The sequence below is a fragment of the Equus asinus genome, chromosome 10, assembly GCF_041296235.1.
Source record: "Equus asinus isolate D_3611 breed Donkey chromosome 10, EquAss-T2T_v2, whole genome shotgun sequence".
NCBI classification, from domain to species: domain Eukaryota; kingdom Metazoa; phylum Chordata; class Mammalia; order Perissodactyla; family Equidae; genus Equus; species Equus asinus.
This window is the reverse complement of record NC_091799.1, coordinates 46,442,500-46,469,725: the sequence shown is the minus strand read 5'-3', so window position 1 is coordinate 46,469,725 and position 27,226 is coordinate 46,442,500. Positions and strand designations below refer to the sequence as shown.

The 27,226-nt window shown below is 43.5% G+C and overlaps 2 protein-coding genes and 1 non-coding gene across 4 annotated transcripts; 2 read left to right on the top strand and 1 right to left on the bottom strand.

Moving 5' to 3' along the window:
- The first annotated feature begins 1,695 nt into the window (after window positions 1–1,695).
- Window positions 1,696–19,123, top strand: TRMT10B (tRNA methyltransferase 10B). Of its 2 annotated transcripts, XM_014861162.3 has the most exons (9): window positions 1,696–1,777; window positions 9,487–9,698; window positions 10,162–10,270; window positions 10,878–11,002; window positions 12,603–12,755; window positions 13,912–13,990; window positions 14,631–14,698; window positions 17,960–18,083; window positions 18,644–19,123. In XM_014861162.3, the coding sequence occupies exons 2-9, from the start codon at window positions 9,513–9,515 to the stop codon at window positions 18,748–18,750; spliced, it is 951 nt and encodes a 316-aa protein (XP_014716648.2). In that variant the 5' UTR covers window positions 1,696–1,777; window positions 9,487–9,512; the 3' UTR covers window positions 18,751–19,123. The 2 variants fall into 2 exon arrangements, with proteins under 2 accessions (XP_014716648.2, XP_014716649.1); XM_014861163.3 differs by lacking the exon at window positions 12,603–12,755 and having other exon boundaries at window positions 1,706–1,777.
- On the top strand, window positions 5,292–5,398 carry LOC123289654 (U6 spliceosomal RNA). Its single transcript, XR_006533718.1, has one exon. It is a non-coding gene; the product is annotated as a U6 spliceosomal RNA (small nuclear RNA).
- A 1,514-nt stretch (window positions 19,124–20,637) lies between the features above and the next one.
- EXOSC3 (exosome component 3) lies at window positions 20,638–25,697 on the bottom strand. Its single transcript, XM_014861164.3, has 4 exons — window positions 25,102–25,697; window positions 24,198–24,347; window positions 22,175–22,326; window positions 20,638–21,088 (listed from the first exon to the last, which is right to left on the bottom strand). Exons 1-4 carry the CDS (start codon window positions 25,423–25,425, stop codon window positions 20,887–20,889), a joined length of 828 nt encoding a protein of 275 aa, XP_014716650.3. The 5' UTR covers window positions 25,426–25,697; the 3' UTR covers window positions 20,638–20,886.
- Between the last annotated feature and the right edge of the window lie 1,529 nt (window positions 25,698–27,226).

Sequence of the window (27,226 nt, the reverse complement as noted above, 5' to 3'; positions counted from 1 at the left end):
ACCCCTCATTGCTTATTGAGACGCTAAAGTGCAGTGGCAGTTGCCCTGCGTAGCACTTTCTTTGAGATACACAGCCCCTACGTGAGATAGCAGAATGAGACTGCCTACCTGGCAATGCAAGGGTCAGTTGTTCAATGACTAAGAAACTACTGGACATTTCCAATCCTCCTTCCTTTTCCTACCCACCAACATATTGGCTGATTCACTTCTTTCAACAAACATTTATGGTACACCAACGCCAGGTGAGACCTGATACAGGATTATGGATGTAAATAATTGAATGAGAATCCTGTCTGAGAGTTCCTGGTCCAAGAAATAAGATGACATGTAGAGATGGAGACCCACAACACAAGGCATAGTGTGCTCAGGGCCACCAAAAAGAACAGATAAAGTGATAGGGGAACTCAAAGGAGTGAAGTCATTTTTGGGTGGGGGACAGAGTAGTGATCAGGGAAGTCTTCCTGTAGGGGGCAGCATTAATTAGAACTAGTATGTCAAGAAGTATTTATTGAGTAACTGCTGTGTGTTGGGCGAGGGCTTGGGAAGGTTAGATTTTTACATCCAAGTGCAATAGGAAGCCACTGAGGGGTTTGGAGTAGGGGAGACATAATCATCTGGCAAATGGATGGGGGTTGGGGAGACAGTGAGACCAGCTAGGAGGCCTTTTCTGTGGGGAAGTGGCCATGAGCTCATTCAAAGGTGAAGAGACACAAGAGCAGAGGCAGGGAGGCGGGAAAGGTATTCGGTATGGCTGAGCGCGGGGTGCAGGGACTGGTAGGTGGGGTGGAGCCGCTGAAGACCATTGGAGCCATTTTGTAAGCCCCGCTGAGTGGGAAGCCAGGGCCAGCTTCTGAGCAGAGAAGAGACGTTAGAGCAGCATATTAGAAAAAGCCTTCTGGGAAGACTAGAATGTTTCGTTTTAGCATTTAAAAGCCGCTCCAGGAGCAGATGAAGGATGGATTGAAGCTGGCTTGGGGATGGGGTGGGAGGTGCTGAGGAGCTGTGGAAAGAAAAGTCTGGAGCCGGGAATGGTGCGGGGCCAAGGAGGGACGCAACAGGACTGTAGATTCCCGGGTGGGAGATATTTCAGGCTCATTCATGGTAGGGTCTCTCTGAAAGGGTGAGACCCCTAGGACAGAAGGAACAAAGGGAAGAGAAGTGATCATTTTTATCAGGCCAGGGCTTGGGCAAGTCGCCTCAGGTCTCTGAGCCTCAGTTTCCCCGCGTATATGTGAGGCGAAGAGAGAGAGAAGCCAGAGGCTAGACTCTTTACCTGCCCAAGCCGGGATATCTCTGTCAGGAACCTGGACAGCCAGGTGGTGGCGAGGGCAAATGTGTGCTCAGGGAAGGGCTGTGTCAGCTCGTGTGGTTGTGGGGAAGCCCAGGGGAGCGCAAGGCCCCTAAGCTGCGGGATGAGCGTGGTTTAAGTCTGGTGTCAGCCCAGTTTTGTAATGTTGGGCCCTTGACAGTCATCAGAGCGCCTGGTCGCCTGTAGCAGCCCTGTGATGTCGGCAAGCGGCAGGGATTGTAAACCCCATCTAAAAGACGGGGAGACTGAGGCTCACAGAGGCACGGCAACACTTCCGGTGGGGCGCGGCTCCTTAGCGCTAGAGTGATGCGTGGAAGCTGAAGCCCCTCTCTGGCATCTGCACACCGAGCGGCCAGGCTGAAAACTACAATTCCCAGAATACCATTGGGAGAGGGGCAGGAACCGGAAATGAAACTGAAGGCGGGGCTCGATGTGCGCCGCCGCCGCTGCTCGAGCTGACGGGTCCAGGTAGGTCCCGAGCCCTTTGCTGGCGCGATAGGGGCTGGGGCCCGGCTTGGGGAGGCCGCCTCGTTCGCGGGCAGGGAAGACGCCGGGGAGTCAGCGTCCAAGAGTCGGGTGGCTTGGTGTCCCGCACCTTCGTGGTGCCTTCCCTTCCTGCTTCCCCTCGCACGCAGCCTGTGGGCCAGGCGGGGTGCTCCCGCGGCCGGGGTCTACGCGTGCTGGTGTTGACCGGGCCGGAGGGGCGGAGCCAGCCTCGGTGGACTAACGCTTGGAGGGAGAAACTGAGAGAGCGTGCGGGCGGAGGCTGGTCCATCACTAACATCAGGCGGACTTGGGTTGGAAGAAGTCTGAGGCCTCTTCCACTCAGAGATGGGGTGGGGTGGAGGATTTAGTAATTCAGTGGGTATTTATTGAGCGTCTCTTATGTACCGAGCCCTCTTCTAGGCGTAGAGGATATAGTGGTAGACAAAGCAAATAGAACGCTTGCGTACATTATAGGACTGGGGAAGTTTCGACCAAAAATAAGTAAGATGTGCCATGTTGGATAGTGACAATCTGAACGAAGTGAGGAAGGTAGTCATGCAATTAATTATCTAGGGGAAAGTGTTGGAGGTAGAGAGAAGAGCAAGTACAAAGGCCTCGAGGTGGGAGTACCCTTGGTGTGTTTGACGAACAGTAAGCACACCAGAGAGTGCAGAAGACGGGAGTTGGGAGAGGTAGGCTGTAATGATCAGTATAGTCCTTTGTGAGGATTTTGGCTATTTTCTGTGAGTGAAATGGAGAACAGAGCAGAAAAGTGACATGGTTATCAAACATTTAGGGTGCTCTTACTCTGCAAGGCTCAGTACTGAGTACTCGGCGTGTGCCCGTGAATTCTTCATCCTCTCTTCCCTGGAAGGGTTTATAGTCAAGTGGGGAAAGGGGCAGACCAGCTGTCATGCCAGGTTGAGTCAGATAATTGGAGCCCCGTGAAGGCAGAATGAACATCATCCCCAGATCCTCAGCGTGTGCTATTATGTCAGATACTTAGTAACTGTTTGTTAAATGATTGATTGAATAACCCTAGTGCCCAGCACTGGACCTGCAGTGGAGGCTCAGAAAACATTTTTTAATGGAAAAATGCTAAATGTGGGCCTAGCCCATGTCTCACACAGATTGAATAGATCTGTGCTTCTGTGATGAGCAGCTTCACCTTTGCTTTCCGGGGATCGCTAAGCGGCAAGCTTCTCTTCAGTACTGAGCTTCTATCCCACGCCAGGGTTTGTGCTGTCCACTGGAGATACAGAGATGAAAAAGATGTGGTCCTGTTCTCCTCAGTGCCCAATCGGCTATATTACAGACCGTTCTGGTTTTGGTTGCAGTCGCCTTCAGTTGATTTTCGAGATCACTGCATCCTGAGTTCTTGGTCTGAAAAACGTTCTCAGGGCCTATCGGAATTTGGAGAGGTCTCAGATAGAGGAAGGGGAGTAGGAAGGGAGGGAATGAGGGCAGTGGAGGTAAAATTCAGTTCCTTCCAACAGACATTTATTCAAAAACTGCTGTTTGCAAGGTTCTGTACTGTGAGCTGTGCAGTGTTTAGGTAAAGGTAGGTACACAGTGCCTCCTGCAAAGGAATTCAGTTTGGTGGGAGAGAAAAGTTGATCAGAGATCTTCCGTTTTTATAAACAAAGATAGAAAATTCTGCAGCCCCTCCAGCTACTCCAGCCCTGGCTCTCTTTCCTCCTCCTTAGCCAGACTTCTCCAGTGAGAGTCTGCATTCATTGCCTCCCGGTCATTCCCCAGAGGGGCTGGCACAGAAGGGGAGCTCACTGAATATTCATTGACTGAATGAATGGACAAACAGATGAGAATACAAAATGCTGTGGAGTTCAGAGGAGCAAGAGATCACATGGCTGTTAACCAACTAGTATTCATTTAACAAATTGGTGTTTGTTTTCTCACCCTAGTAAAATAAGGTTGTAGGTGTTGGACCAGTTTATCTTAAAGTTTCCGTTTGTTCTTGTTTGAACCCCTGAATGCAAAAAAATGCAGGTGACTCTGATGATTGGCGTAAGAAAATTTGCTCAGTCATCTAAAGGGACTATCATAACACAGGTCTGGATGTCTTTGTTAAAAAAGATATAGTCAACATCACTGTTCATATGTGAACAGTGCAGCGCTTCTGAAGTGTTTAAAAATAACTTAGTATTTTCCTCATTTCTCTAGAAATATATATAATATACCCTTAAGATTTGTGTATGCCATAAACTCATAGTGACACAGTCAATGGTATAAATAAATATGTTAAAATTTGTACTGACTATTAAAGAAAGGATTTCTAAGCAAAAGTAAATCTTAGCCTAGGCAGGAAAATGAACACAAATTTCCAATCTATAATATTGAAAATCTAGAATGTAGTTTACTTGGCCATCCTCAGGAGTGTATCCGGTCATCATATGTTCACATGATGTGTGATGGCTACCCAAAACTGCTCAGAAGACTTAACTTTTTAGAAAAACTGAAAGAACGACACTGGAGGGGTTTGAGCAGTAGTAACAACAGCCGGTATTTCATGAGTACTTGCTCTGCATCAGGTAGATGACACGCATCTAGTTCTTGCGACAGTCCTGAGAGGCGGTGTTCTCCCATCTCGCAGAGGGACTCGGTCACGAAGAGTTAAGTGCTTTGGCTGTTGTCCCGCCACTCACAGGTGGGGAAGCATGGCTAAATCCTAAGACCGCTGTTTTCCACTACAACAGCCTGGTAAATATGTCTAAACTAAAAACAGAACTAAAATTTGGCCTGATTTTGAGTATTTGATTGAGTACAAGAAAAAAGCAATATGAACTCAACACTAGAAATGTTTTTTAGGACCAGGAGCAGGAGGCCAAACACTGGAGATCAAAATCTAATTCTTGGACACAGCCTGTCTCTGCAGTGGATGATATTTATAGAGTTATAGTAACTTAAATGTAGTTTATTCGTTTACAAGTTTTAGAAACCACCAAGGGGATAGACAAAGCACAGAAGGCTTAATTTTGATGACACAACATAATGTAAAACCTGCCTTGACCGTGTGAAATGAAAGCCTCAGCTTACCAAAGTTGGGAAATGAGAGGAGGAGGAGAGGGAGAAAGGGAGGGCAAAGGTGTTTATGTTCACAGCCCAACCTATGGAGGAGTCGAAGAGTACTGTCTAAGGTTGCCGAACAAGAAGGAGAAGTTTAAAAATATTAAAAATAGTAAAAATGACTTTTGGCAATTATCATGACAGGAATGGGTATTGGACTTACCTTCTTACAACAAAAACTGTAACACTGGACAAAACAGATGAAGCAGTTGTTTTCAGGCACTGGACAATAGGCAGGACAAGACTGTTAGACTTGAGAGAAATAAATTTGAGATGGATTGTAGACCTACATGTAAAGGCTAAAATTATAAAGCTCCTAGGTGGGAACATGGAATATCTTTGTGACTTTAAGGTGACCAAAGATTTCTTAGAGGACACAGAAAGCATTAACTGTAAAAGAAAAAAATGGATAGTGCTCGCTTCGGCAGCACATGTACTAAAATTGGAACGATACAGAGAAGATTAGCATGGCCCCTGCGCAAGGATGACACGCAAATTCGTGAAGCGTTCCATATTTTTGTGCTGGCCAGAGCAATTCGGCAGGAAAAAGAAATAAAAGGAATCCAAATAGGTAACGAAGAAGTAAAACTCTCGCTGTTTGCAGATGACATGATCTTATATATAGAAAACCCCAAAGAATCCATAGAAAAACTATTAGAAATAATCAACAACTACAGCAAAGTAGCAGGGTATAAAATTAACGTGCATAAATCAGTAGCATTTCTATACACTAACAATGAACTAACAGAAAAAGAACTCAAGAACTCAATCCCATTCACAATCGCAATGAAAAGAATAAAATACCTTGGGATAAACTTAACCAAGGAAGTGAAGGATCTATACAATGAAAACTACAAGACTTTCTTGAAAGAAATTGACGATGACATAAAGAGATGGAAAGACATTCCATGCACATGGATTGGAAGAATAAACATAGTTAAAATGTCCATACTACCTAAAGCAATATACAGATTCAATGCTATCCCAATCAGAATCCCAAGAACATTCTTCACAGAAATTGAACAAACAATCCTAAAATTCATATGGGGCAACAAAAGACCGCGAATTGCTAAAGCAATCCTGAGCAAGAAAAACAAAGCCGGCGGAATCACAATCCCCGATTTCAAAACATACTACAAAGCTACAGTGATCAAAACAGCATGGTACTGGTACAAAAACAGGTCCACAGATCAATGGAACAGAATTGAAAGCCCAGAGATAAAACCACACATCTATGGACAGCTAATCTTCGACAAAGGAGCAGAGGGCCTGCAATGGAGAAAAGAAAGTCTCTTCAACAAATGGTGCTGGGAAAACTGGACAGCCACATGCAAAAGATTGAAAATTGACCATTCTTTTTCACCACACACCAAAATAAACTCAAAATGGATCAAAGACCTAAAGATTAGGCCTGAGACAATAAGTCTTTTGGAAGAGAATATAGGCAGTACACTCTTTGACATCAGTTTCAAAAGAATCTTTTCGGACACTATAACTCCTCAGTTGAGGGAAACAATAGAAAGAATAAACAAATGGGACTTCATCAGACTAAAGAGCTTCTTCAAGGCAAGGGAAAACAGGATTGAAACAAAAAAACAGCTCACTAATTGGGAAAAAATATTTACAAGCCACTTATCTGACAAAGGGTTAATCTCCATAATATACAAAGAACTCACAGGGCTTAACAACAAAAAAACAAACAACCCGATCAAAAAATGGGCAGAGGACGTGAACAGACATTTCTCAAAAGAAGATATGAATATGGCCAATAGACATATGAAAAGATGTTCATCATCGCTAATCATCAGGGAAATGCAAATCAAAACTACACTAAGATATCACCTTACACCCGTTAGATTGGCAAAAACATCCAAAACCAAGAGCGACAAATGTTGGAGGGGTTGTGGAGAAAAAGGAACCCTCATACACTGTTGGTGGGAATGCAAACTGGTACAGCCACTATGGAAAACAGTATGGAGATTTCTCAAAAAGTTAAAAATAGAAATACCCTATGACCCAGCCATCCCATTACTGGGTATCTATCCTAAGAACCTGATATCAGAAATCTCAAGAGTCCGTTGCACCCCTATGTTCATCGCAGCATTATTTACAATAGCCAAGATGTGGAACCAGCCTACATGCCCAGAAACTGATGATTGGATAAGGAAGATGTGGTATATATACACAATGGAATACTACTCAGCCATAGAAAAAGACAAAATTGGCCCATTCACAACAACGTGGATGGACCTCGAGGGCATTATGTTAAGCGAAATAAGTCAGTCAGAGAAAGACGAACTCTATATGACTCCACTCATAGGTGGAAGTTAGTATATTGATAAGGAGATCAGATCAGTGGTTACCAGGGAAAAGGGGGGGTGGGAGGAGGGCACAAAGGGGGAAGTGGTGTACCCACAACATGACTAACAAAAATGTACAACTGAAATCTCACAAGGTTGTAATCTATCATAACATTACTAAAAAAAAAAAAAAAAGAAAAAAGAAAAAAATGGATAAATTAGACTTGATCCAGATTTAAAATTTCTCAACAAAAGACAATGTTAAAATGTACAGGTACATCACAGACTGGGAGAAAATACTTTCAATATGCATATCTGAAAAAGGACTTGTATCCAGAATATGTAAACTTCCACTGCTCATTAATAAAAAGATAACTTAAAAATGAGAAAAAGACTTGAACAGATGTCTCATAAAGATATGTTATGAATGATCAATAAATTGCATGAAAAAGTGCTAAGTATCATTAATAATCAAAGAAGTGCAAGCTAAAACACAGTGACGTTCCGCTCTGCAAGAATGGCTGCATTGAGAACTCTGACCACAGCAGCTGTGGGCGATGCTTTGGAGCATCTGAACTTTGATACGTTGCTGACAGCAGGGTAAAAAGTACAGTTACTTTGGGAAACTGATGGTAGTTTCTTATGAGTTAAATAGACACCTATCCTATGACCCAGAAATGCTACCGTTAGGTACTTAGCCAACAGATATGAAAACTTGCGTCCACAAAAAACACCTGTATGAGAATGTTCATAGCAGCTTTATGCATAATAGCCCCAAACTGGAAAAAGCTCAAATGTCCATCAACACGAGAATAAACAAATTGTGGTATATTCATACAATGGAATACTGCTCAGGAATAAAAAGAAACAAACTATTGATACATGAAGCAACGTGTATGAATCTCAAAAGCATGTTGGGGGGGAAAATGTCAAGTTAAAAGGAGTATACAGTTTAAATTCACAGCTAATCTGTGGTTATGGAGAAAAGAGCAATGGTTGCCTTTGGCAGGCAGCCGAAGCGGGATGCAGCTTGACTTGTAAAGTGCAAAAGGAACGGAACTTTCTGGATAGGGGTGTGGGTAACACAGGCCCTGTGCATTTGTCAAAACTCATGGAGCTCGCTGGCATATTTTACCACACACATACACACACTCACACAGTCATTGAGCTATATCCTTAAAATCTTTGCATTTTACTGTATGTAAATTATACCTCAAAATAAAAATTAGGTGCTGGCCTGATGGCATAGTGGTTAAGTTTGTGCACTTCACTTCAGTGGCCTGGGGTTTGCGGGTTTGGATCCCGGGCTCATCAAGCCATGCTGTGGCAGCATCCCATGTACAAAATAGAGGAATAGAGGAAGATTGGCATGGATGTTAGCTCAGGACACTCTTCCTCAAACAAAAAGAGGAAGATTGACAACAGATAATTAGCTCAGGGCCAATCTTCCTCACCAAAAAATAAATAAATACATAAAATTTAAAGGTCAAGGTAACAGAAGAATAAAAAATAGGGGTTAATTTAAGTGATTTGAATTACAGTGTTTCATAGGGAGTTGATAAAATTCAAAGCTGATGAATCAAGAAGTAATGGTGTAAGCATCTGATTTCAGGTTAAAAACTTAATTACCAGAATTAAAAAACACCTGGTTAACAAGGGTTGCCACTAGAGGTGGAGTAAGGATCATTACTTTTTATTATAAATAGGTCTTTATACCATATGCATGGATCATATTACATAGATTTACTTTTTCAAAAATAGACTTTTCTTAAGATGGTAGCACACTGGACTCACTGAGAAAACTTTTTCATTGGTTTCGGAACACTCTTTACCGTATTTTTTGGCTAGCTCTTTATCCTCCCAGGACGTTTCCAGTACAGGACTTTGCATATGGTAGGTATTCAATAAATATTTGCTAAAGGAATGGTTTTGAAAATAAACTGAAACATAATGGGAGATGTGACTTTTACCATCTCTGTGCCACCCTCAACTCATACATGCGTTTCAAAGAACACTATAAATGACCTGGGACCTGTGTCACTGCAGCAGTGAATAATCACTGATTGCTTGAAGGTGTCTGGAGTTGTGCTTGTCTTCTAAGAAGTGGATTTGGCTTCCTTACTACTGAAGCGTTTCTGTGCTGATATCTCTGCAAGACACATGCTTTTCTCAGTTCAACAAATCTGTGTTAGTATTTTACACACTTCTATTCCTTCAGTAACACAATAACACTATTTGTCATCTGAATAATACCTCTTTAAGTAAAATAATGTGATGTCTCACATAATTGTGCCTTTTTCTAATCAGAGTGAAAAGGACAGAGGACTAAGCACATGGACTGGAAATTGGAAGGGAGTCCTCAGAAAACGGAGTCACACGTGCTGCAGGAGCAAGAAGTCCTCCGAGAGGACACGGGCGAATATGGCATGTCTGAAAGCTTCCAGCTTCTACAGATTGACGTGGAATGCGAGCGTCAGGAAGGAGAGACCCTGCCCACAGGCGGTGCAGTGTCGTGCTCGGTGAGTGCAACGAGTTGCCTGGTCACGGACTTTGAGATGATGGGATGTCCCAGAGATCCTGTTCTAAGGGTAGATACTGGTCACAAAAAGACTGGGAATGAGTTTGGTGTATTCCCAGGGGTGAATTTCTTGCTAACTGGTTTAAAGTTTCAGTTCCATTTGAGTCATAGGAAAAGTAAATAAAGTTCACGAATTTTTGATACGCTTAAGGAGATCTAAACCCTGCTTTAGGCCCTGTCTGTAATAAACTTACTGTGACTGTAGGCGTGTCACATCTCTTTTCTGAGGCTCCGCTTTCTCTAAACACAGTTGAGTCTATTTTTATTTTTAAGACTAATACCCTTTTTCTCTCCTAACTTTATATCTAAATTTAAAAAATAATAAAGTAACTGTTTCTAATATTCATTTTCCTTTTTGGTGCTTATGAGGTTCTCAAACAATTTTGTTTTCTGGATAATACAAGAAAAATGTCCAAAGAAAACAGAGACACTGGGAAAAGATAGTTGCAGCAAAGAAGAGCAAGAGAAAGCAAGAAAAGGAAAGAAGAAAAGCCAACCGTGTAGAAAATTTAGGTAACAATAAATCAGATTGCTTGTGTAATCATGTTTATTTCTTAGCAAAGTGATGTCTCCATGTTCCTTGCAGAGTGGGAATGCTGTTTTTAAGTAAAAACAAACATCTGGGAGGTAGGACCTGTTCTCCTGTTTTGTTGGGAATCAAAGTATTGAAGAAAGCAAGATTTGAGGCTGCTTTTCAAACACAAGCTGTCTGGTGCACAGCTGTGTTTCTAAGCTCCGAAGAAGAAGGAATGACACTAACAGTAGCTAACATTTGTTCAATGCTCCATGCTAGGTTCAGTGGTAAGAATTGTACGTGGATTACCCTAAGGAGTGGGTGCTTTTGTTATCCCTATTCTGTAGGTGAAGAGACTGAGGCTCAGAGAAATTAAATAACGTGCCCAAGATCGTTCAGGTAATAAATGAATTACCTGAACTGATTTGGACCCAGCAGTGTGCTCACATTCCTTACCACTCTGCTGTACCTAATGAAGGCCCAGCACAAGTTTCAAGTTTCTCTTCATATGCAAAAAGTACTCACCTGGCTGGGGAGATTTGTTTCTTCCTGAATATTCTTCTTCTATTTTCACACTTTTATTCCTTTCTGATATTTCTGTTCTAGGCATCTGCCCCCAGCACAGCAAACGTTTCCTGAGATCCTTAACCAAGGAGAGACTTTTGGAAGCCAAACACTCAGGACCAAGACTCTGTATTGATTTGAGTATGAGCCACCACATGTCTAAGAAGGTAGAACATCCACTAAGCTCCAAATTCCTGCTCACGTGAGGGAGGTCTGGAAGGGGCAGCTTTCATGAAGAGCATGACCAGCTCCTGCTTCTGTGGTTCTCTAGTAAACCAGCAAAAGTTTAGTTTTCTACACAGGGCTACTAAATTCCAGGGTGTCTGTTGTAAAGAATCAGGAAGAGAATGGACATCCTCTGGTTTACTTTGCAAATTTTTACCTATCTTTTGAGCCTAACACCTTGGCCTCTGTGATCATGTTTCTCCAGTCTAGATGGAGCCTTGCATGTTCAGCTCTCCACAGACGAAATCTTTGGCCTTCTGTTGGGGAGAGGAATATTTGCATGATTGCATGTTGTGGGGCGATGTATGTTTTAATCGTCTCTCATCCATCCTGTCGGTGAAGGAGGGATTTCCACCCTAGAGTTCTGAGGATGGCTGAACACCTGACACTCGACACTGAACAGATAAGAATGATACTAGTTTATTAGTCAGACGTATACTCAGCCCGGGGAGGGTGGGGGATGATGCTGCACACCGTGCAGGGCCACATGTGGTTGTGCTTAGGAACAGAATCAACACACAGGGGCTGTGGGAGGCAGGCCTTATAGTATCAAGAGGGTGAGGTGCCGCCTGGTTCCTGCAGGAAGATGCGATTGGTTTTTTGGAATAATTCTCTGGGCTGGCAGGGAATTGAAACCCGCCCACTGCTCGGGGATAAGCAGGAGCTCTGCCTGGTCCCTTGGATAAAAAGGATTGTTTGGCTGGGGGACCTTATCTGCGGGAGCAGGACTGGGAGAGGAACTTGCAGTTAGGCCACTCAGGGCCCTCCCGGTTCACCAGATGTCAGGGCAGCACACAGACTGGACCTTAATTTTAGGCCTTACACCACAAAACAAATCTTTCTGTTTTCTAACATCCCTGTCATATGCGCTGCTGTTGGCCCATTTTTCAGAGAAATTAGGAGAACTGAAGATCGGGGGTGCTTGCGTCAAACCTCTAATTATAGCCCTCTGGAAAGACCAACCAAGAAATTTCTATTGTTTATGTTAATTAAGATGTCAGATTAAATCAAACTCAAGGCCTTTCTTTTTCTACTGAACCAAATCAGGCCAGGCTATGAAACTATCTTTCTATAAGGGTGATGTCTCTGAATCACGATGGAAAGTTAACACTTCCGATCCTATTATGTCTCCTGGAGTTAGGGAGAAGATGCCAAGTTTGTCTGATGGAGTATGAAAATGTCTGTATAGTAATATAACCTCTTTTTAATAAATAGTAAACATCATATGGTAAGATTTTAGATAAAAGCTAAAAGAACGATTTCATATATCACATTGGATATATAAGAGCAGGTCCAGAAGGAGGGAGAGTTCTCAATTTTCCATTAACTCACTATTCCGAGCTAGTGGCATCACCTTAAGTTTGATCTAGAAGGTGTGATGCCATGGGGTGTAACGCACGCCCTGTGCCTGTACTCGCCTGGAGTAAAAGAGGCCATTCTAGTTCAAGAGATTCCCAGAGGAGCATTCAGGGGACTTACTGAGTAACCATTTGCTGATAACCTAAGTTGTTTCCACCCTAAGTTGTCCTTAACTCTTTGAAGGAATTAAGTAGACTGGCTGGACAGATCCGAAGGTTGTACGGTTCCAATAAAAAGGCCACCAGGCCGTTCTGGATCTGCCTCACTGGGTTTGCAACAGACGGTCCCCTGTATGAAGAGTGTTTGAGGATGAATGATGGATTTTCTAGTTACCTGGTAAGCCTCATTTTGATGTTATTTGAATTGTCAACTGAAAAGTAGGTTGTGGGGTAATAGTAAATTACTTTTTAGGATTTTTAAAATTTTGATATAAAATATATACATATATATGAATTATGTTTTTACTATTGCAATCTAAAAAAATTTAGAATCTCTCATCAGTTCTTATATTTTTAAATTTTCATCCTTCTGCATTGGCAAACAAATATTACCACTATCTAGGATTTTATTTTGTACCCTGTGTGTTGTATGCTAGACTGCAGACTCCAGGAATATTTTGGGGAAATGCCATGACTCCTTTCTTGTTCTCAGTAGTACACAATTAGGAAACGTGAGTTTTGGGGCAAGAGAGAGAATCCTTGTGGAAGTAATGTGGATTTAAAATGAGTTTTAGGGAGTACTAAGTAATTTTTCAACTCTTTCCCTAGGATCTCATAAATGTGGTGATTGATATACAGGCAAGATTTCAGATCAGTTCCTAAGGAATGCCCCTAAGATGCCCTTGTGTGTTTGCATTATGTAGCTGAGACTGGACGGTGTGGCCTGTCCTGGGGAGCTCCCTGGAGGCAGTGAGTGTGCCCAGTGCCGTGTGCAGGGCTGCACCGTCAGCCGGGGTTGCTGTTTCTGTGTGAACAGTCCCTCCTGTGGTGCCGCCATTCCAGCTGTACTCTCTGTGCGTGTTTTGTGATTCCTGTACGTGAGCCAAGTAGACCCGCTCTCAGGACCATGTGGTCCCCTTGCTTTCCTGTCTTTGTGCCTTTCTTAGGTGATTCCCTCCACTTTGAAGGCTGCTTCCTTTTATACACATCAATCTGACATCTTTTCAGAAGTCCAGTTCCAGCCTTCCCTTCATTACAAGGTCGTCCCTGGTGTGGTCACTCCCTCATCCGTAGTCCAGGGGCGTGCTCCCTGTACGTCTGTTAGGGCTGCATATCACTTTCTGCCTCATTTTGTAGGGTTGAATGTCTGTGCCTTTTTTATTTCCCCTCCCCAGTTGAGTATTTTCTGAGAACAGGTTGTCAGACTTGTATCCCGTTGATGCAGCCAGAGCCATGCTAGATAGAAACTGGATGGATGCCCAGTAACTAGTTCATGCAGTGTGAGCTGTTTCTTAACCGAGTTCACACTACATTGGATTATTTGCATTTTTCAGCTAGACATAACAGAAGAAGACTGCTTTACTTTATTTCCTCTGGAAACCCTTGTGTACCTGACTCCTGACTCAGAACACGGTATGTACTTTACCACCTGCATTCATGTAGCACATTGTGCGCAGCCCTTTGTTTCATTATTTCCTATGTCATAATTTGTTAAAGTCACCAAGGCATATCCAAAAATAAAGGAATGACCATTAATTGCATGCATCTTATGGACAGATGCCTCCCTGGGTGTTTTGCACATGTCCTGTCATGTGCACACAGCTGCACAGAGTTAGGGGCCTTGTTCTCAGCTGGACCTTGTAGCTACCTTGCAATCCTCCCCAGTTTCCCTGGTCAACTTCCTATGTTGACCCTTCTTGGATCAATGTTAGAGATATATATTTTTTTCCCCAGAAACTCATCTATTTCACATAACTTTCAAATTTATTGGTATTAATTTGATGTCAGTATCCTCTTCTAATTATTTCACATTCCTGTGTAATTTTAATTTTGTCTCCCTTCTGAATTCTGTTGATTTGAGTCTGCCACCTTTTTTCTTGATTAGATGTGCCAAGAGTTTGCCTATTTGTTTTTTTCAGAGAATTAGTAAATCTCTTTTTGTTTTCTGTTTCATTAAATTTCTACTTTTATCATTAATAATTTTTCCTTTTTTTCTTTAGATTTAGAAATTATAAAACAATTTTGATCTCAAAAATTATCATTTTTTCATTAGCTCTTGAAGATGTTGATCTGAACAAAGTTTACATCCTTGGTGGACTTGTAGACGAAAGCGTTCAGAAGGTAAGTGTACATTTCACGCCCAACGACTGGATTTTGAAAAGTGGTGCTTACTTTTAGAGGTAGCTGCCCTGTCATAATCTTACCCAAAAGACGTGCAAACTCAGGGGCAAGAGGAAGTAGGAGACTGTTCTGCCCAGTTTGGTCCTCCTGCCTGTGGCGTTCTCTCTCTCCTCCTGAGCCCTGTCAGCAGTCCCGACCTGGCTGAATCCCGTCAGGAACTGGAATGGGGAGTGTTTGGTAATTACAGAAATAGCCATTGGTGACTCCTTCCTTCCCCTCTCTTCAGTTCTGCAGGGATAACTCTGGTTTCGATTTTGACCGAGGAAGCATTGACTCAGCATTCTTTCCAGCTGTTTGTTCCTTGTGAGAGAGTGTTTGCTCCTTCTTAGGCCATCTTCCCTGCTGACGTGTCTTACCCAGAATCTTAACCTCAGTAGGACTATGCAGATTGCTTTTGCTGAATTGGAATTTTACTGGAGTACTTGGAGTTTTGAAATGTTTCTATTATACATATATTTGTTGAGATTTTATTTGTTTATATTTACTAATTAACATATTGCATAGATAATAATGATATAATAGTTAAAATGTGTAAAAAGAAGTTCAGTGAGAAATAAATCTCCCTCCCATCCTTGTCCCCCAGTGTCCTCCACCTGAGGCAACTACTGTTTCTTGTTTATCCCTCTTGATATATTCTGTCATCACACAAGTATGTGTTTGTGGGTATATTACATATATATATATGTGTGTGTGTGTGTGTGTGTGTTTCATACAAATGAGTATATTTTACATACTTTTTCATATATTTAACAAAGATACTTAGCTGATTGCATTTCATATATTTAACACATATTTAACTTAAATGAATTGCATTTCATGTATTTAACACATATTTAACTTAACTGAATTGTATTTATTCTAAAAAGGTCAGTGTTCCATTACTCCATAGTGATAATTTAAAAAATGGGCAGTGGAGGGGGGAGGGCTTTTAAGAATGCCCGCTAATAAATGAGAAATGCATAATAGAATTGAAGAATCACCATTTTGTCACTCCCAGTGTAATCATTGATTCAGGGAATTGATTGAGTAGAAGGCTGTGGGGGAACTGACTATTCACATGGTCTCAAAGTATCGCTCCACAGATTACAAAGGCAAAAATGTACCATTATACTGAAGTGATCTGGAGGTCATTATTTTAACCAAAATAATCAAACTTTGAATTAGCAGCAGTGACATTATGTGCCTCCCGATGTGATGGAATCAGACCTGTGAAGTATTCTTAACTAGAAAATGTTTAAACTGAATTTCATTATGAGGAAACAGATCCAGGAATGTGAGACATTCTGCAAGACAGCTGGACTGGGATTTCAAGAAAGTCAATATAATGCAAAATAAAGTAGTCGGGGGGGGGGCTGTTTTAGATTAAAAGAGATTAAAAAGATATAACAGCCAAATGCAGTCTCCCACAGGAGAGTGACAGCCCTTTTTTGAGGCAGAAAAGTCTGGATGGTCAGTGAGCAGTGTGTGATCTATAGATGTGCAATTTTAACACATCATCCTCTTTATCTCTCCACCAACATTTAAACTGAAAAATAACTGGCACAAAGATTTGTCAGATGTGTAAGACTTTTTGATTATTACTGGAGAGTTTGGCTTCGTCACAGAACTATGCTAAGAACAGCGTTTCTTCAGGGGAGTCATTTTATCTTTAAATGTTTAGAGAACAGAAACTTGACTGTAAGCTCCTTCAGGACAGCATCCAAATCTCCTCCTAACTTTGAGTTCTGTAGTCTAGTTCAAAGTGATTGTGAAGGAATAGACTTCTTAAAAACACAATCATAGCTCATCTGTGCAAAGGAGTCTTCTGAGTGGCTGTACCCTTATCACATCTGAATCATGTCACTTAAAACATTTTTGGAAGTTCTCTCTGGGAACTGTGTTTCATGTGAGTCTGAGAGGCAGGTAGTCCAGTGTCAGAACCAAGAAGGTACTAAGCCTGCTTCATGCTGTTCCTGTCGGTTAGACCACACCGTGGTGGACAGTCCGTTAAAGGACTGTAAATGAAAGGACGTTGACAAGCTAGAACAAGCGCAGAAGAGTTTGACCTGAATGATGAAGGGACTCAAAACTAAGTCATAGTCAAGGAGAGTTGACAGAACTGAGACTGTCAGTCTGGAAACGAGCAGATTCACAGGGACATGATGAGTGCCTTCAGGTATCTGAATGGCTGTCTTGTGGAAGGGCCATTTAATTGCTTGGTGTGGCTCTAGGGGAATGGAACGAGGACAAATGAGGGGAAGTTTCAAGGGAAACAGAATTTGGCTCAATATCAGAATTGCCTAGTAACCGTTACTGTACAGCAATAATGGAACAGGTTTCCTCAGCATGCACGAACTCCCAGCCACAAGGCTTGTTCATTTAAAGCCAGAGGCCACTTGGGAGAGAGGTCATAGAGGACAGACACTGGATGGGTGGTGGAGTGAACAGTTAACTATTGAGGCCCCTTCCAAACCCGAGTATGTTAATTATCTCAGTAATCTAGAAACTTTAATCCTGAAATTGCACATCGGCAGATGATCTTTCCAGAGCTTCTGACAAGGTAATGAATATAATTTAAACGAATTCATGACTCAGGAACATCTTTAAAGGAACACTAGTTACTGTACTCTGACCCTAAGTGGTCTCAGATTGTTGGACTTTTGAGTCCTCTCTTTTGCAGTTGGGGCTGTGTGCTCTCACACCTTAATGCTGTCTTGCAGCTGCTGGTGTACCTGGCTTGAATCCCATCTCCCATATCTAATTTGCTGCTACCGGTTGGCTATGAGCTGAAAACTCCAGATATCCAGAATTGCGTCTTACTGAGTTAGGACCAGGAGTGTTCTCCTCTGATTAGACTGCTTGGACTTTTGGATGCAGATCGTGGCTCCAGACTTGCCTCTTTTTACTTATTTCCTTCTTGGTTTTAAGTAGCAGTGAGTGGAAACTAGTGGATAAATGACTCCCAAATAAGTGAGGTGTTGCTGCACAAGGCATTTCTTACTTGAGACAAGTAAATATTCCTCATTATCTGCAGTTCCTTACTTATCTGCAGTCTCTTCCATTCTACTGTGGGCTACTTGTTTTTAATACTCATTAATTATGGTTACAGAGGGAGATTAGAATGGTAGTAAATGGGGATTGTCACAGTCGGCTATGCATCTTACAATGAGGGTAGCTTTGTGTATTGTTTTTATAAGAAAAATATTTATCTGTGATTTACAGAAGGTGACATTTCAAAAGGCCCGAGAACACTCTGTCAAGACAGCCCGCTTGCCAATCCAGGAATACATGGTCAGATGCCAGAATGGGAAAAACTATCATTCAGAGATATTGGCCATCAATCAAGGTACTGTTCACAGGGCACACACTAACGTGTTAATGCTGGTGCTGCTGCTTTGCATCTTAAGCAGAAATGGCCCTTGAAGCAGTCTCCTCTGTGCCTGATGTGCTTGGACTTTATTGCATATACTTTGTGACATGTATTCTGACCTCTCAGAGGCATTTTTCATTTTCTTTCTGGTTCCCAACTATGTTAAAGATGGTTGAAATTGTTCCCTTGGCCTAGAGTGCCCTACCTTCAACCCATCATTAACCAGCAAATTCCTGTTTGTCGTTCAGGATTCAGTTCACAGGCATCTTGGCTGGCCCCCTCCCTGTCCCAGGCCACGTCTGGGCCCCTCTGTTCCCACTGTGCTGTGTTCCTTTCTGCTGCAGCACTGGCCATTCACAGGCCTGTATCTTTCAGTGTAGGCTGAGGTCCTTGTGGGCAAGCAGGGCCCGTCTTTGCCTCCGTCTCCCTAGGATCTAGCAGCATGTGTGGTGCGGAGGCGGTTTGTTGAATGAAATACTCCAGAACACCTTTTTCCTCTGTGTGGTCACTGTGTTTTCTTTTTACCCTTGTAACAGTATTTGATATCCTATCCACTTACTCTGAGACTCAAAGTTGGCCTGAAGCATTGAAGAAAGGCGTTTCTTCTAGAAAAGGCTATGTTCTTCAGAACGCAGTAGAATGACGGGCAGCCTCAGACTGCAGCTGCAAGAGGCGAAGTTGCTGGGGGGCCTTGACCAAAGAGCAAAGCAGCAGATGGCAATGGCGCACACTTGCCTTTACTCGACATCTTGGATCTTCACTAGGATATAAGTTACTAATAACAGGGACCACATTTTATGCTCTTTTGTATCTCCATAGTGCCCGGCTCACAGGAAGTGCCCAGATACATGTTAACTAAGTAAAAAGTTTACATAACAAGGAATTAGCCCTAAAACTACATGGCTTTGGATGTAAAGCTATGTAGGTCTATTTGTGCAAACCTACTCTTTAGAGATAATTATTGTTATATCAAGTGTAATTTTCACTAAACTGGGATCATAAAGTTGTATGACTTTCTCCAGCCTCCTCTGATCATTCTGATTTTCCCCAGCTCAGTAATATGCTGTACATAAGCTTTGCAGGATCAGCCTGTCCTAACCTAGCCCTGCAATAGCCCCCATAGCACTTCGTTCCCGCCTCTGGGTCCTGTCATCTCTCCTGTTCCGAGTATGGACGTGAAGAGGTTCTCTCTTCCTAACCGTAACCTCCTAAGAGGACAGTTTGTGGGACTATCTTTCTGTCCTTCTGAGCCTTGTACACAAACTAGATTCTTTATATATATTTGTAATTAACAGGTTACATTGAAAAGCAAAGCCACAGTATTGACAAGTCTAACTTGAAAATAGCCAGAAAATACACTGCATCTGACACAGGCATGGTAGACAACCTCTTACACATCTCACAGATCCCTCTTCTCCTGCGCTACATAGATGCAGTTGCTTCAGTCACTCTGGCCAGTTTGGGTTGGTAAATTTGATAGCTAAGCCGCTAGCAAATTCAGAAAACGTCTACCTCAAAAGAACCAAAAGGTTACTTGTCTGCTCTGTCCCCTCCTCACAATTTAATCCCTCGGAAGCTGTGATCACTTGACAAGTTATATCAGAGTCTTTGTGTTACTTAAAAAAGGCCAGTCTTCAGGAAACATCTTTAGGAATACATAATGCTCCTTGGTCAATATATTGAATAAGTTCTATAATCACTATCATCCAAAAGGGACCTCCTCTGGATAGGCTTCAGGGGTCTGTAACTCTCATCATATTTTCAGGGAGGTCTCTGACCACAGAACCACTGACCTGGATCATCTGCCAGGTTTCACATTCACTTCTAAGGGCTTTGCCTAAAATTCCAAAGAGCATGGAAGTCTTTCCTCTCCAACTCTATCACAAACCTCTACCATTTTTTCAAAGCCTAGGCAGGTGGTTTTTTGTTTGGCTTCTAGGGAATGATCTCAGCAAAATAAGATTTGGTGAGATTTGCATTCAGAGATCCTCATCATAGGGTTATTTGTAGAACAAAAAAAACCCTCGATATATCCTGAATATCCTATAACATGAAAATGAAATATAACTACTGAGTTTTTAAATAGCAGTCGTGAAAGAAATATATTAAATGTTTGAAGTTACAAAGTAGTATATAAAGTATAATCCTATAATTCCAATTTGAAAACAGAGTCACACATAGTGGTTGGGACTGTAGGCCAAGTTAAAGTCTGCGCCTCAGTTTCTTCAACTGGCAGGATAAATGTCTTCTACAGAGTTACTAACAAATAAGTTAATCCATGCAAAACACTTGGAACAATAATTGATACATGGTAAACACACTATAATTGTTAGCTGTTACATACGCACCACTAAATAATGGGATTCCAGGTGGTTTTTGTTTGCTTCTTTATGCTTTTTACACATTCTACATTTTCTTTGGTGAACATGTTTTACCGTTATCAGAAAATGTTACTTTAATGCTCACTTGCAGTTTATTATAGAAGCTATGCTCTAGCAAAACAAAGGGAGTTAACACCAATCCATAATGCTAGCTTTAGTAAACTTTACTGTAAAGAACAAAAAAATACATGATTTATTTTATAATGATTTGTCTCACCCACAAGAACATTGTGGCAACCAGTAACTTTTTTATAAAAATATTTTAAGACTCTAATAAGACAATATGTACATTCATTTCTTGTCTTCTGAAGATTTAATGGGGAAAAGTTCACCTGAAAGTTTCCCCAGGAAACCCACATAGTCTCTTGGCTCAACTGACCCATAAGGAAGTCCATGGATCAACTTTCTGCCAATCTGGAGAAGATCTGTTTTCTTTGATCTGCTGTCATGTGTTCACAAGCTTCTAAAATGTTTGCCAAAATTAAGGTCTGCTGAATGGTTTTTGCCTTAACCCATATTCTTCCATTCATTCCAAATACTATCTCCAGTGGGTAGAGTTTTCCCACTTCCTGCAGGATTTCACAGTCTGGAGCTAGCAACCTGGTGAGGAAGGAGAGAGAGAGTGAAATGTCATAAAATGGTAGTGTGTGACCTGACTTTCCTTTAGAAGATGACTCCTTTTCTGGGCAGTTCTCTATAGTTCTTCAAAGCCCCACCAACATCATTCCAAGAACACGGCACGTGACATTTGTGGCCCCCTTTCTCCCAAGAAGCTTTACACTTACCAGTATACCAGAGGTGACAATGGTGGGCTATCCTCTACAAAGAAATCAAACTCCCTGTGTCGCCAACTTTACCAAAAAATGTATTAAGTCCTTCCGCTACATTGTCAGAGCACCTTATTTCTAGACTTTAGAATCATAGCTTATTATCTGTGGTGCTAAAAGAACACTTTAAACTTACTTTCCTGACCATGTAAGTTATTCCTTAGTACCGAATTCAGTACTTGGAGAGAAGCACTGACTCTCAAACCATAAGGGTGCTGCTTGGTTAGTAACATGCTTCTCTAATGTCTTGAACTAATTCTGAAGCTGCAGAAGCAGCAGCAAAGAGAGGCATGCAAGATAGCTCTGAACTTCAGTGACTCCAGGAGTAAAGCCCTGTAACAGGGCACAGCTCTGGGGAGGTAAAGGTCTAAACGCCTAACAGAGAATCAGCCTGTGGGAACTAGTAAATCTGCCAGGACAGAATAGTAGGAGCCTTCTGTGAATGTCTGTATAAGTCTGAGGATCACATCAGCCTACCTGCATTTAGCCCCCATTATTGGAGAGATTTGGTGATTTTGTAAAATTGTACCTGTATTCAAGTGACTTAAGAGAAAAGGCCAGTTTTCACAATTGGGCTGAGTATATCAGGTATAAGGAATAGTAGACCTTCCGGGAGAGAAGCCCAGACTTCATATGAACACACAAACTACACCGTCAAACACATCTGAATTTGATGTATTCATTAAGAGAGGAAGGGACGAAATGCCTGAATTTACAGCTGTGCTAAAACAGATACTGATTTTTAACTGAGGAGATTCAGATGTCATTACAAAGAATCCAAATCCCAAAGATTAGTCAGCTTTCCAAGAAGGCAAAATTATAAAAGAAGACAGGCAGGCCAGAAGGCATCAAGACTTACTTTCTAATCAAGCCTAAAGTGACTTTAAAAAGCAGACCATCCTGTCCAATCACACCCATTCCGTTGGCTCGTCCACAGCTGTCAATACAAACCATCTCTGGTTCCATATCTTTGTTAGCAACCACAAACTGGCCATAGATGAGATCTCCAACCTGCAATGATAAGTAAAGAGCAGTTCATTTCCTCCCAGCAAACCATGCTATAGGCGCTGCTGTTGGCTCTTTCCCATAGGCAGCAACACCAGCCACCCACAGTTCTGTGGCCAAGACACTGACGACACTGCAGGCTTCCTGCAGCCACTCTGGAGTTGAGTCTTAAAAAAAGGCAATATGAACACACGTACTCTTCCCCTTCACCGACCAGGAAATCCCCAGACTAGGAGACATCTCAAAGCCAGAGAACACCCTCTAGGGTTACGCTGTCCAATACGGGAGCCGTTACCCATATGTAGTTATTTAATCTTACATTTAAATTAATTAAAATTAGATACTTAGTTCCTCAGTTGCATTAGCCACATTTCAGGTTCTCAAAAGCCATGTGTGGCTAGTGGCTACCACACCACACAGTGCAGATGTCAAACAGCATCACCACAGAAAGTTCTATCAGACAGCACTGCCTGGGGAATTACAGAAGTTTGATGGATAAAAGAAACCCCGGCACGCAAATTACTCAAAGCAAAATGGAACAACGGTAATTCACTGATGCTTCTCCCTGCAAGATTTACTTAAAAACCTCATAGAGTTGAGCTTCAAACTGATGAAACTAAGGAAATGGAGAGTGAATTTGTTAAGTATCGACCATTTGTTGGGTGACTATAGGAACTAGAGAGGAACAAAATATTCTCTGCCTTTCAGAAAGCATTTGATCTCAGAGGGCAGTGGGCATGTACATATAAACAACAAACTTCATTCAAGGCTGAATCCAGTAAGTGCTGGAGCACAGTTATCAGAAAAGCGATTGAAGATTAGGGCTGGTTTTACAGAGGTGGTGGTGTTTGGCCTGGTTCTCAAAAGACGAGCATGTGTTCCACAGAATGAGAAGGGGATACAGAAATCCAGACAGAGGGAACAGTATGAGCAGAGGCACAGGGCAGGAAATTATGAGTTCAGTCCTGCTGTTAAATAGTTTGCTGTGGTTCGAGCATGGCTGCAAGGAGGATATAACTATGGATGAGGGAGGACTTCTGGAGTTCAATGCCAAGGAAATAGGTAGGCTTTGAAGAACCTTTTTTTTGGAGAAAGAGGAGTATGTGTGGCTGTCAGCCCTCGAAAGCCTGGCTGGTGGGGCAAAAGTATACAGGCAGGGATGTCAATGAGGAGGTCAGTGACAAAGTCCAGTCAAGAGGTAGCTAAGGCCTGAACTTGCAAAATGGAGACACAGGGATGGACATGCAGAAAATCAGAAAGACAATCAAAAAAGATCAATAAGATGACACATGAGAGGTGAGTGAGAAGGGACAAAGAAACCACCAAGTTTCTGGCTCGGGTGGACAGGAAGTGTGTGTGTGGCTCTGCTACCTGAAAAGCCCCATCTGAGAAGCTGAGGTCACAAGACTGCTCTCTGTCACCTCCAAGAAGGAAGTGTTAGGAAACAGTGATGTGACTGAAGTTCTGAGATGCCAGTCTCGGGACCTACAATCAGGATGGATGGTCGGCTGACGTGGCAATTCGCACCACTCACTCCTCCCCCCTCCCTAAGCCTATAGCTGACTTCTTTGTCCGGTGGATACAGACATGACAGACAACAATGCAGAGAACAGACACAACCTTTCAACTCCACAGGGATGAAACATCCCCCAATACAGCAAATGTAAACTAAGTATGTGGCTCTGGTCCCAGAGACGGAGCATCGGAAGGAACTCCTGGAGCCTGGAGTGACCGCACAGATGCTCAGAGATCATCCTATAGAACCGGGGAAAGAGGTCATGCTGAGGAGACAATTCAGGTAGACTTCTGGAAATCTGAGTGTTTCTGGGTATTTAGATGCTTTTCTTACTTTTGAAACCAAAGGCTCCCATCATTACCTGTACATTTGGTCTGTTTCTTTTAGTTGCACCTTCAAATGCCAAGTAAGACAAAGAAGCCGGCTCGCTCCCTCCAACATCAACTTTGAATATATCTCCAGATTTAGCTGTCACTATGCCGATCACATGGTCTCCTTTCACTGGGACATACTACAAAAGAAAACAGAATAACAACCTTAAATGACGATCATTTCCAAGAGATCCTGGAAGATGTCTTCAGCAAGTCCTCAGTGGATACTTTACTATGTTTGTCATTAGAGATATTTAGAAAATATTTTGAAATCCAAGTTTACAAATTAATACAAATCTTACAACAAACTTGATCATATACCATTTTCAATAAAAGAAAAACAATCACATCATACACTCTCAGCTTTACAGCCTCTGACACTCTTACCCCACACCTCTTCAGGACCCTTGTCAGGAAGGCCCCAGCTTCTGCCTGCACATCAAGCCCAGTGGCACAGGGGGTCCTCACAACCAAGGAAGGCCATTCCATCGTTACATAATTTTTCCTACATGAAAATTCTTACTTTTTGTAAGAGAAACTTAACTCCCTGTGACATTCACTCAGTGAGCCTGGTTCTGCCCTTTGGGACCGCAAAAGATAAGCCAGGAGCCCCAACCTGTGGGATTTTGAAGACAACGACCACGTCTCACAGTCCTTATCCCGTTATACGCCAAGATTTCGCCTCCTTTCTCTCCTGGTCGCCCTTCTCGGGCCACGCCCCCGTCGCTCACGGTTTCCCCGGTCGCTCACGGTGCCCCGCGGGAGACGCGGAGGTGGGCACGCGACGACGGCGGCTCTAGGCTAGCCTTCGGCGAGGAGGGCGCCAGGGCCCGCGCTGCCTCTTCCGACAAGGCTTCCCAGCGCGGGGACACCATCCTCCGGAGCCCAACTCACCCGTTTTTGCTGCGAGTCCACCCAGTAAACGCCACCGCCGCTGCCACCGCCGGGCTCCTTGTGACGGAGGCGGCCGCATTTGGTGACCAGCAGGCGGTCGCCACAGCGCCGCAAGCCCGGGCCGCACACAACGCGCACGCGGGCGCGCGCCCCGGCATTCAGGCGCAGCGGTCGCTCTCCGGCACCTCCCGGGCCGTCGGCGTCCTCCTGCTCCGGCAGCAGCAGCTCCTCACCCGGGAGCACCACCTGATTCAGAACCGTGCGCGCCGCCCGCGCCCGGCCACCCGCCAGGGACTCGGCTACCACGGCCGCCGCCTCAGCCATACCCCGACGCCACCACTTTCCGGGTTCCGCTTCCGGCTCCGCGTCCAATCGCCAGCTTGCCCAAGGCCTTCCGTTTCCGGCAGTAGCGGTCTGTTGAACTTGAACCAACTACGTCTGTGAAGCCTGATCGCGGTGGGCCGGCGGGTGCCCCCAAGGGGCCTATGATTGTGTCTCTAGCCGGCCGCCTGTCCTGCAGTCTGTCCGCGGGTCTGTACGGGAAACGCGCAGCTTGAGTCGATCGCAGAGCCTGCACTTCCGGTGTCTCGGGTCGCACTGTGGAATACCAGACGCTCCCACTTATGGTTCCGTGGGAACCCTGGGAATTGAATAGAGGGGCTTGGGGAGTTGGCCCTCCCTTCTGACTCCGCCTTCAGAAGGAAAAGTATTTTCCTTTTTCAAAATAAAACCTTTTGGTTGTTACTCGAGAAGATATTTATTCACATTGTGGAAAACAGAGACGAATAAAAGAAAAGAATCAGAACGTAGTAGTCTTGCTGGGTTTGTCTCCCTTGTTAGGCTGTCGGCGAGTTCTCATTCTTTTTGGCCCAGGCTCTGGCACCAAACAGGGAATGCCTGATGGAGGAAAGAATGTTTACATTTTGGTGTGTATTTCTCCCTAGACAGTTTTTTCCTGCACATAGACACATCAGGCACATTTCCACATAATTGAGCTACCCCTACATGGCCCAGGAAATGGGTAAGTGCCGTTAAATCCTTGCTGCTGCTTCCCTGGGAGCACACTTTAGTTGCCCATGTGAGAAACTGCTGAATTCCAGATGCACAGTACATCAGTCATTGCCTTTTAGGGCCCTTACTTGAAATCACTGTTTCCTCTGTCAACTGGCGCCTCCTGTTGGCATTTGGTCAGAGTCCCCAGCAGGGGTGAGAGCTGGGGACTGGGAGGGCTTGGCTCTGCCCATCTCTTTGAAGCATCTGCTTCCAACGGTAATTTTTAGATTTCTAGGGTAAGACAGACCGTCTCTAACATGCCTTCCAAATTTGGCAAGATGCTGGTGAGCCAACTGAATATGAAGAGGCCAAGTGAAGTGTAGCTTTCATTGTTTTGCAGTCAGATTGTTGCAGGAACTGTTCTTGGTCGGTTACGCTAGCACGAGAAACTGATATGGAACTGCAGTGAGTTTGCTCACCCGTCACGCAGCATGCCAATCTCTGACACCGGTGTCATGGAAGAAAGTAGGAATTTTATTGCAAAGCACTGAGCAAGAAGGGGCAGATAATACTGTAATCCTGAAATCCCCAAAACGCTACAAGCAAGAGTGTTTATTTGGGGCTTTAGGTAAGGGAGGGGGAGCATGTGGCCGTGGGGGCTGAAGTTCTAAGAGTCCTGGCACAGGCGTGACTGTCTGTTCTGTGTTTCGAACACAGTGGGTTTTTAGTCTTTGACACCTAACGTTTACAATCAGTCATTTTAGCTTCTCAATGCTCCTGTAAGATGCTTAGTTGGGTGGAGGGCTGTCAGCAAGCTCCTCTCTTATCAGGGGTCCTGCTGCTGTTCTGCAAGGCAAGCTCAGAAACTGGTTATTTTGCTTCCCACGTTAACCTTGTGGGTACAAGGCACAGTTTCACCCTAATCCAGGGAAATTTTAACTCCTTCATCCTCAGGCTCAAAACTGTGTAGATTCTTTTTCTCTCCTCCCCACTCCAGCCCAGCTCTAGAGGGTCTCGAACGAGCAGATACTCAGCGATGGGCCGGCCCAAGGCATGCCCAGGGTGCTCAATGACCTGGGGTCTGGACCAGACAGAGGGAGGTAGAGAAGCGATCCCTGGATCGTCCCTCACG

What these genes read in the sequence shown, in the direction of transcription:
- TRMT10B (XM_014861162.3), top strand. Translation starts at nt 9,513, where the DNA reads ATGGACTGGAAATTGGAAGGGAGTCCTCAGAAAACGGAGTCACACGTG. An exon ending in GCCACCACATGTCTAAGAAG is followed by an intron (nt 11,003 to 12,602) that starts GTAGAACATCCA and finishes AACTCTTTGAAG; the next exon opens with GAATTAAGTAGACTGGCTGG. An exon ending in GACTCCTGACTCAGAACACG is followed by an intron (nt 13,991 to 14,630) that starts GTATGTACTTTA and finishes TTTTTTCATTAG; the next exon opens with CTCTTGAAGATGTTGATCTG.
- EXOSC3 (XM_014861164.3), bottom strand. Translation starts at nt 25,425, where the DNA reads ATGGCTGAGGCGGCGGCCGTGGTAGCCGAGTCCCTGGCGGGTGGCCGG. An exon ending in GAAACAGACCAAATGTACAG is followed by an intron (nt 22,327 to 24,197) that starts GTAATGATGGGA and finishes TTATCATTGCAG; the next exon opens with GTTGGAGATCTCATCTATGG. An exon ending in ACTTTAGGCTTGATTAGAAA is followed by an intron (nt 21,089 to 22,174) that starts GTAAGTCTTGAT and finishes CTTCCTCACCAG; the next exon opens with GTTGCTAGCTCCAGACTGTG.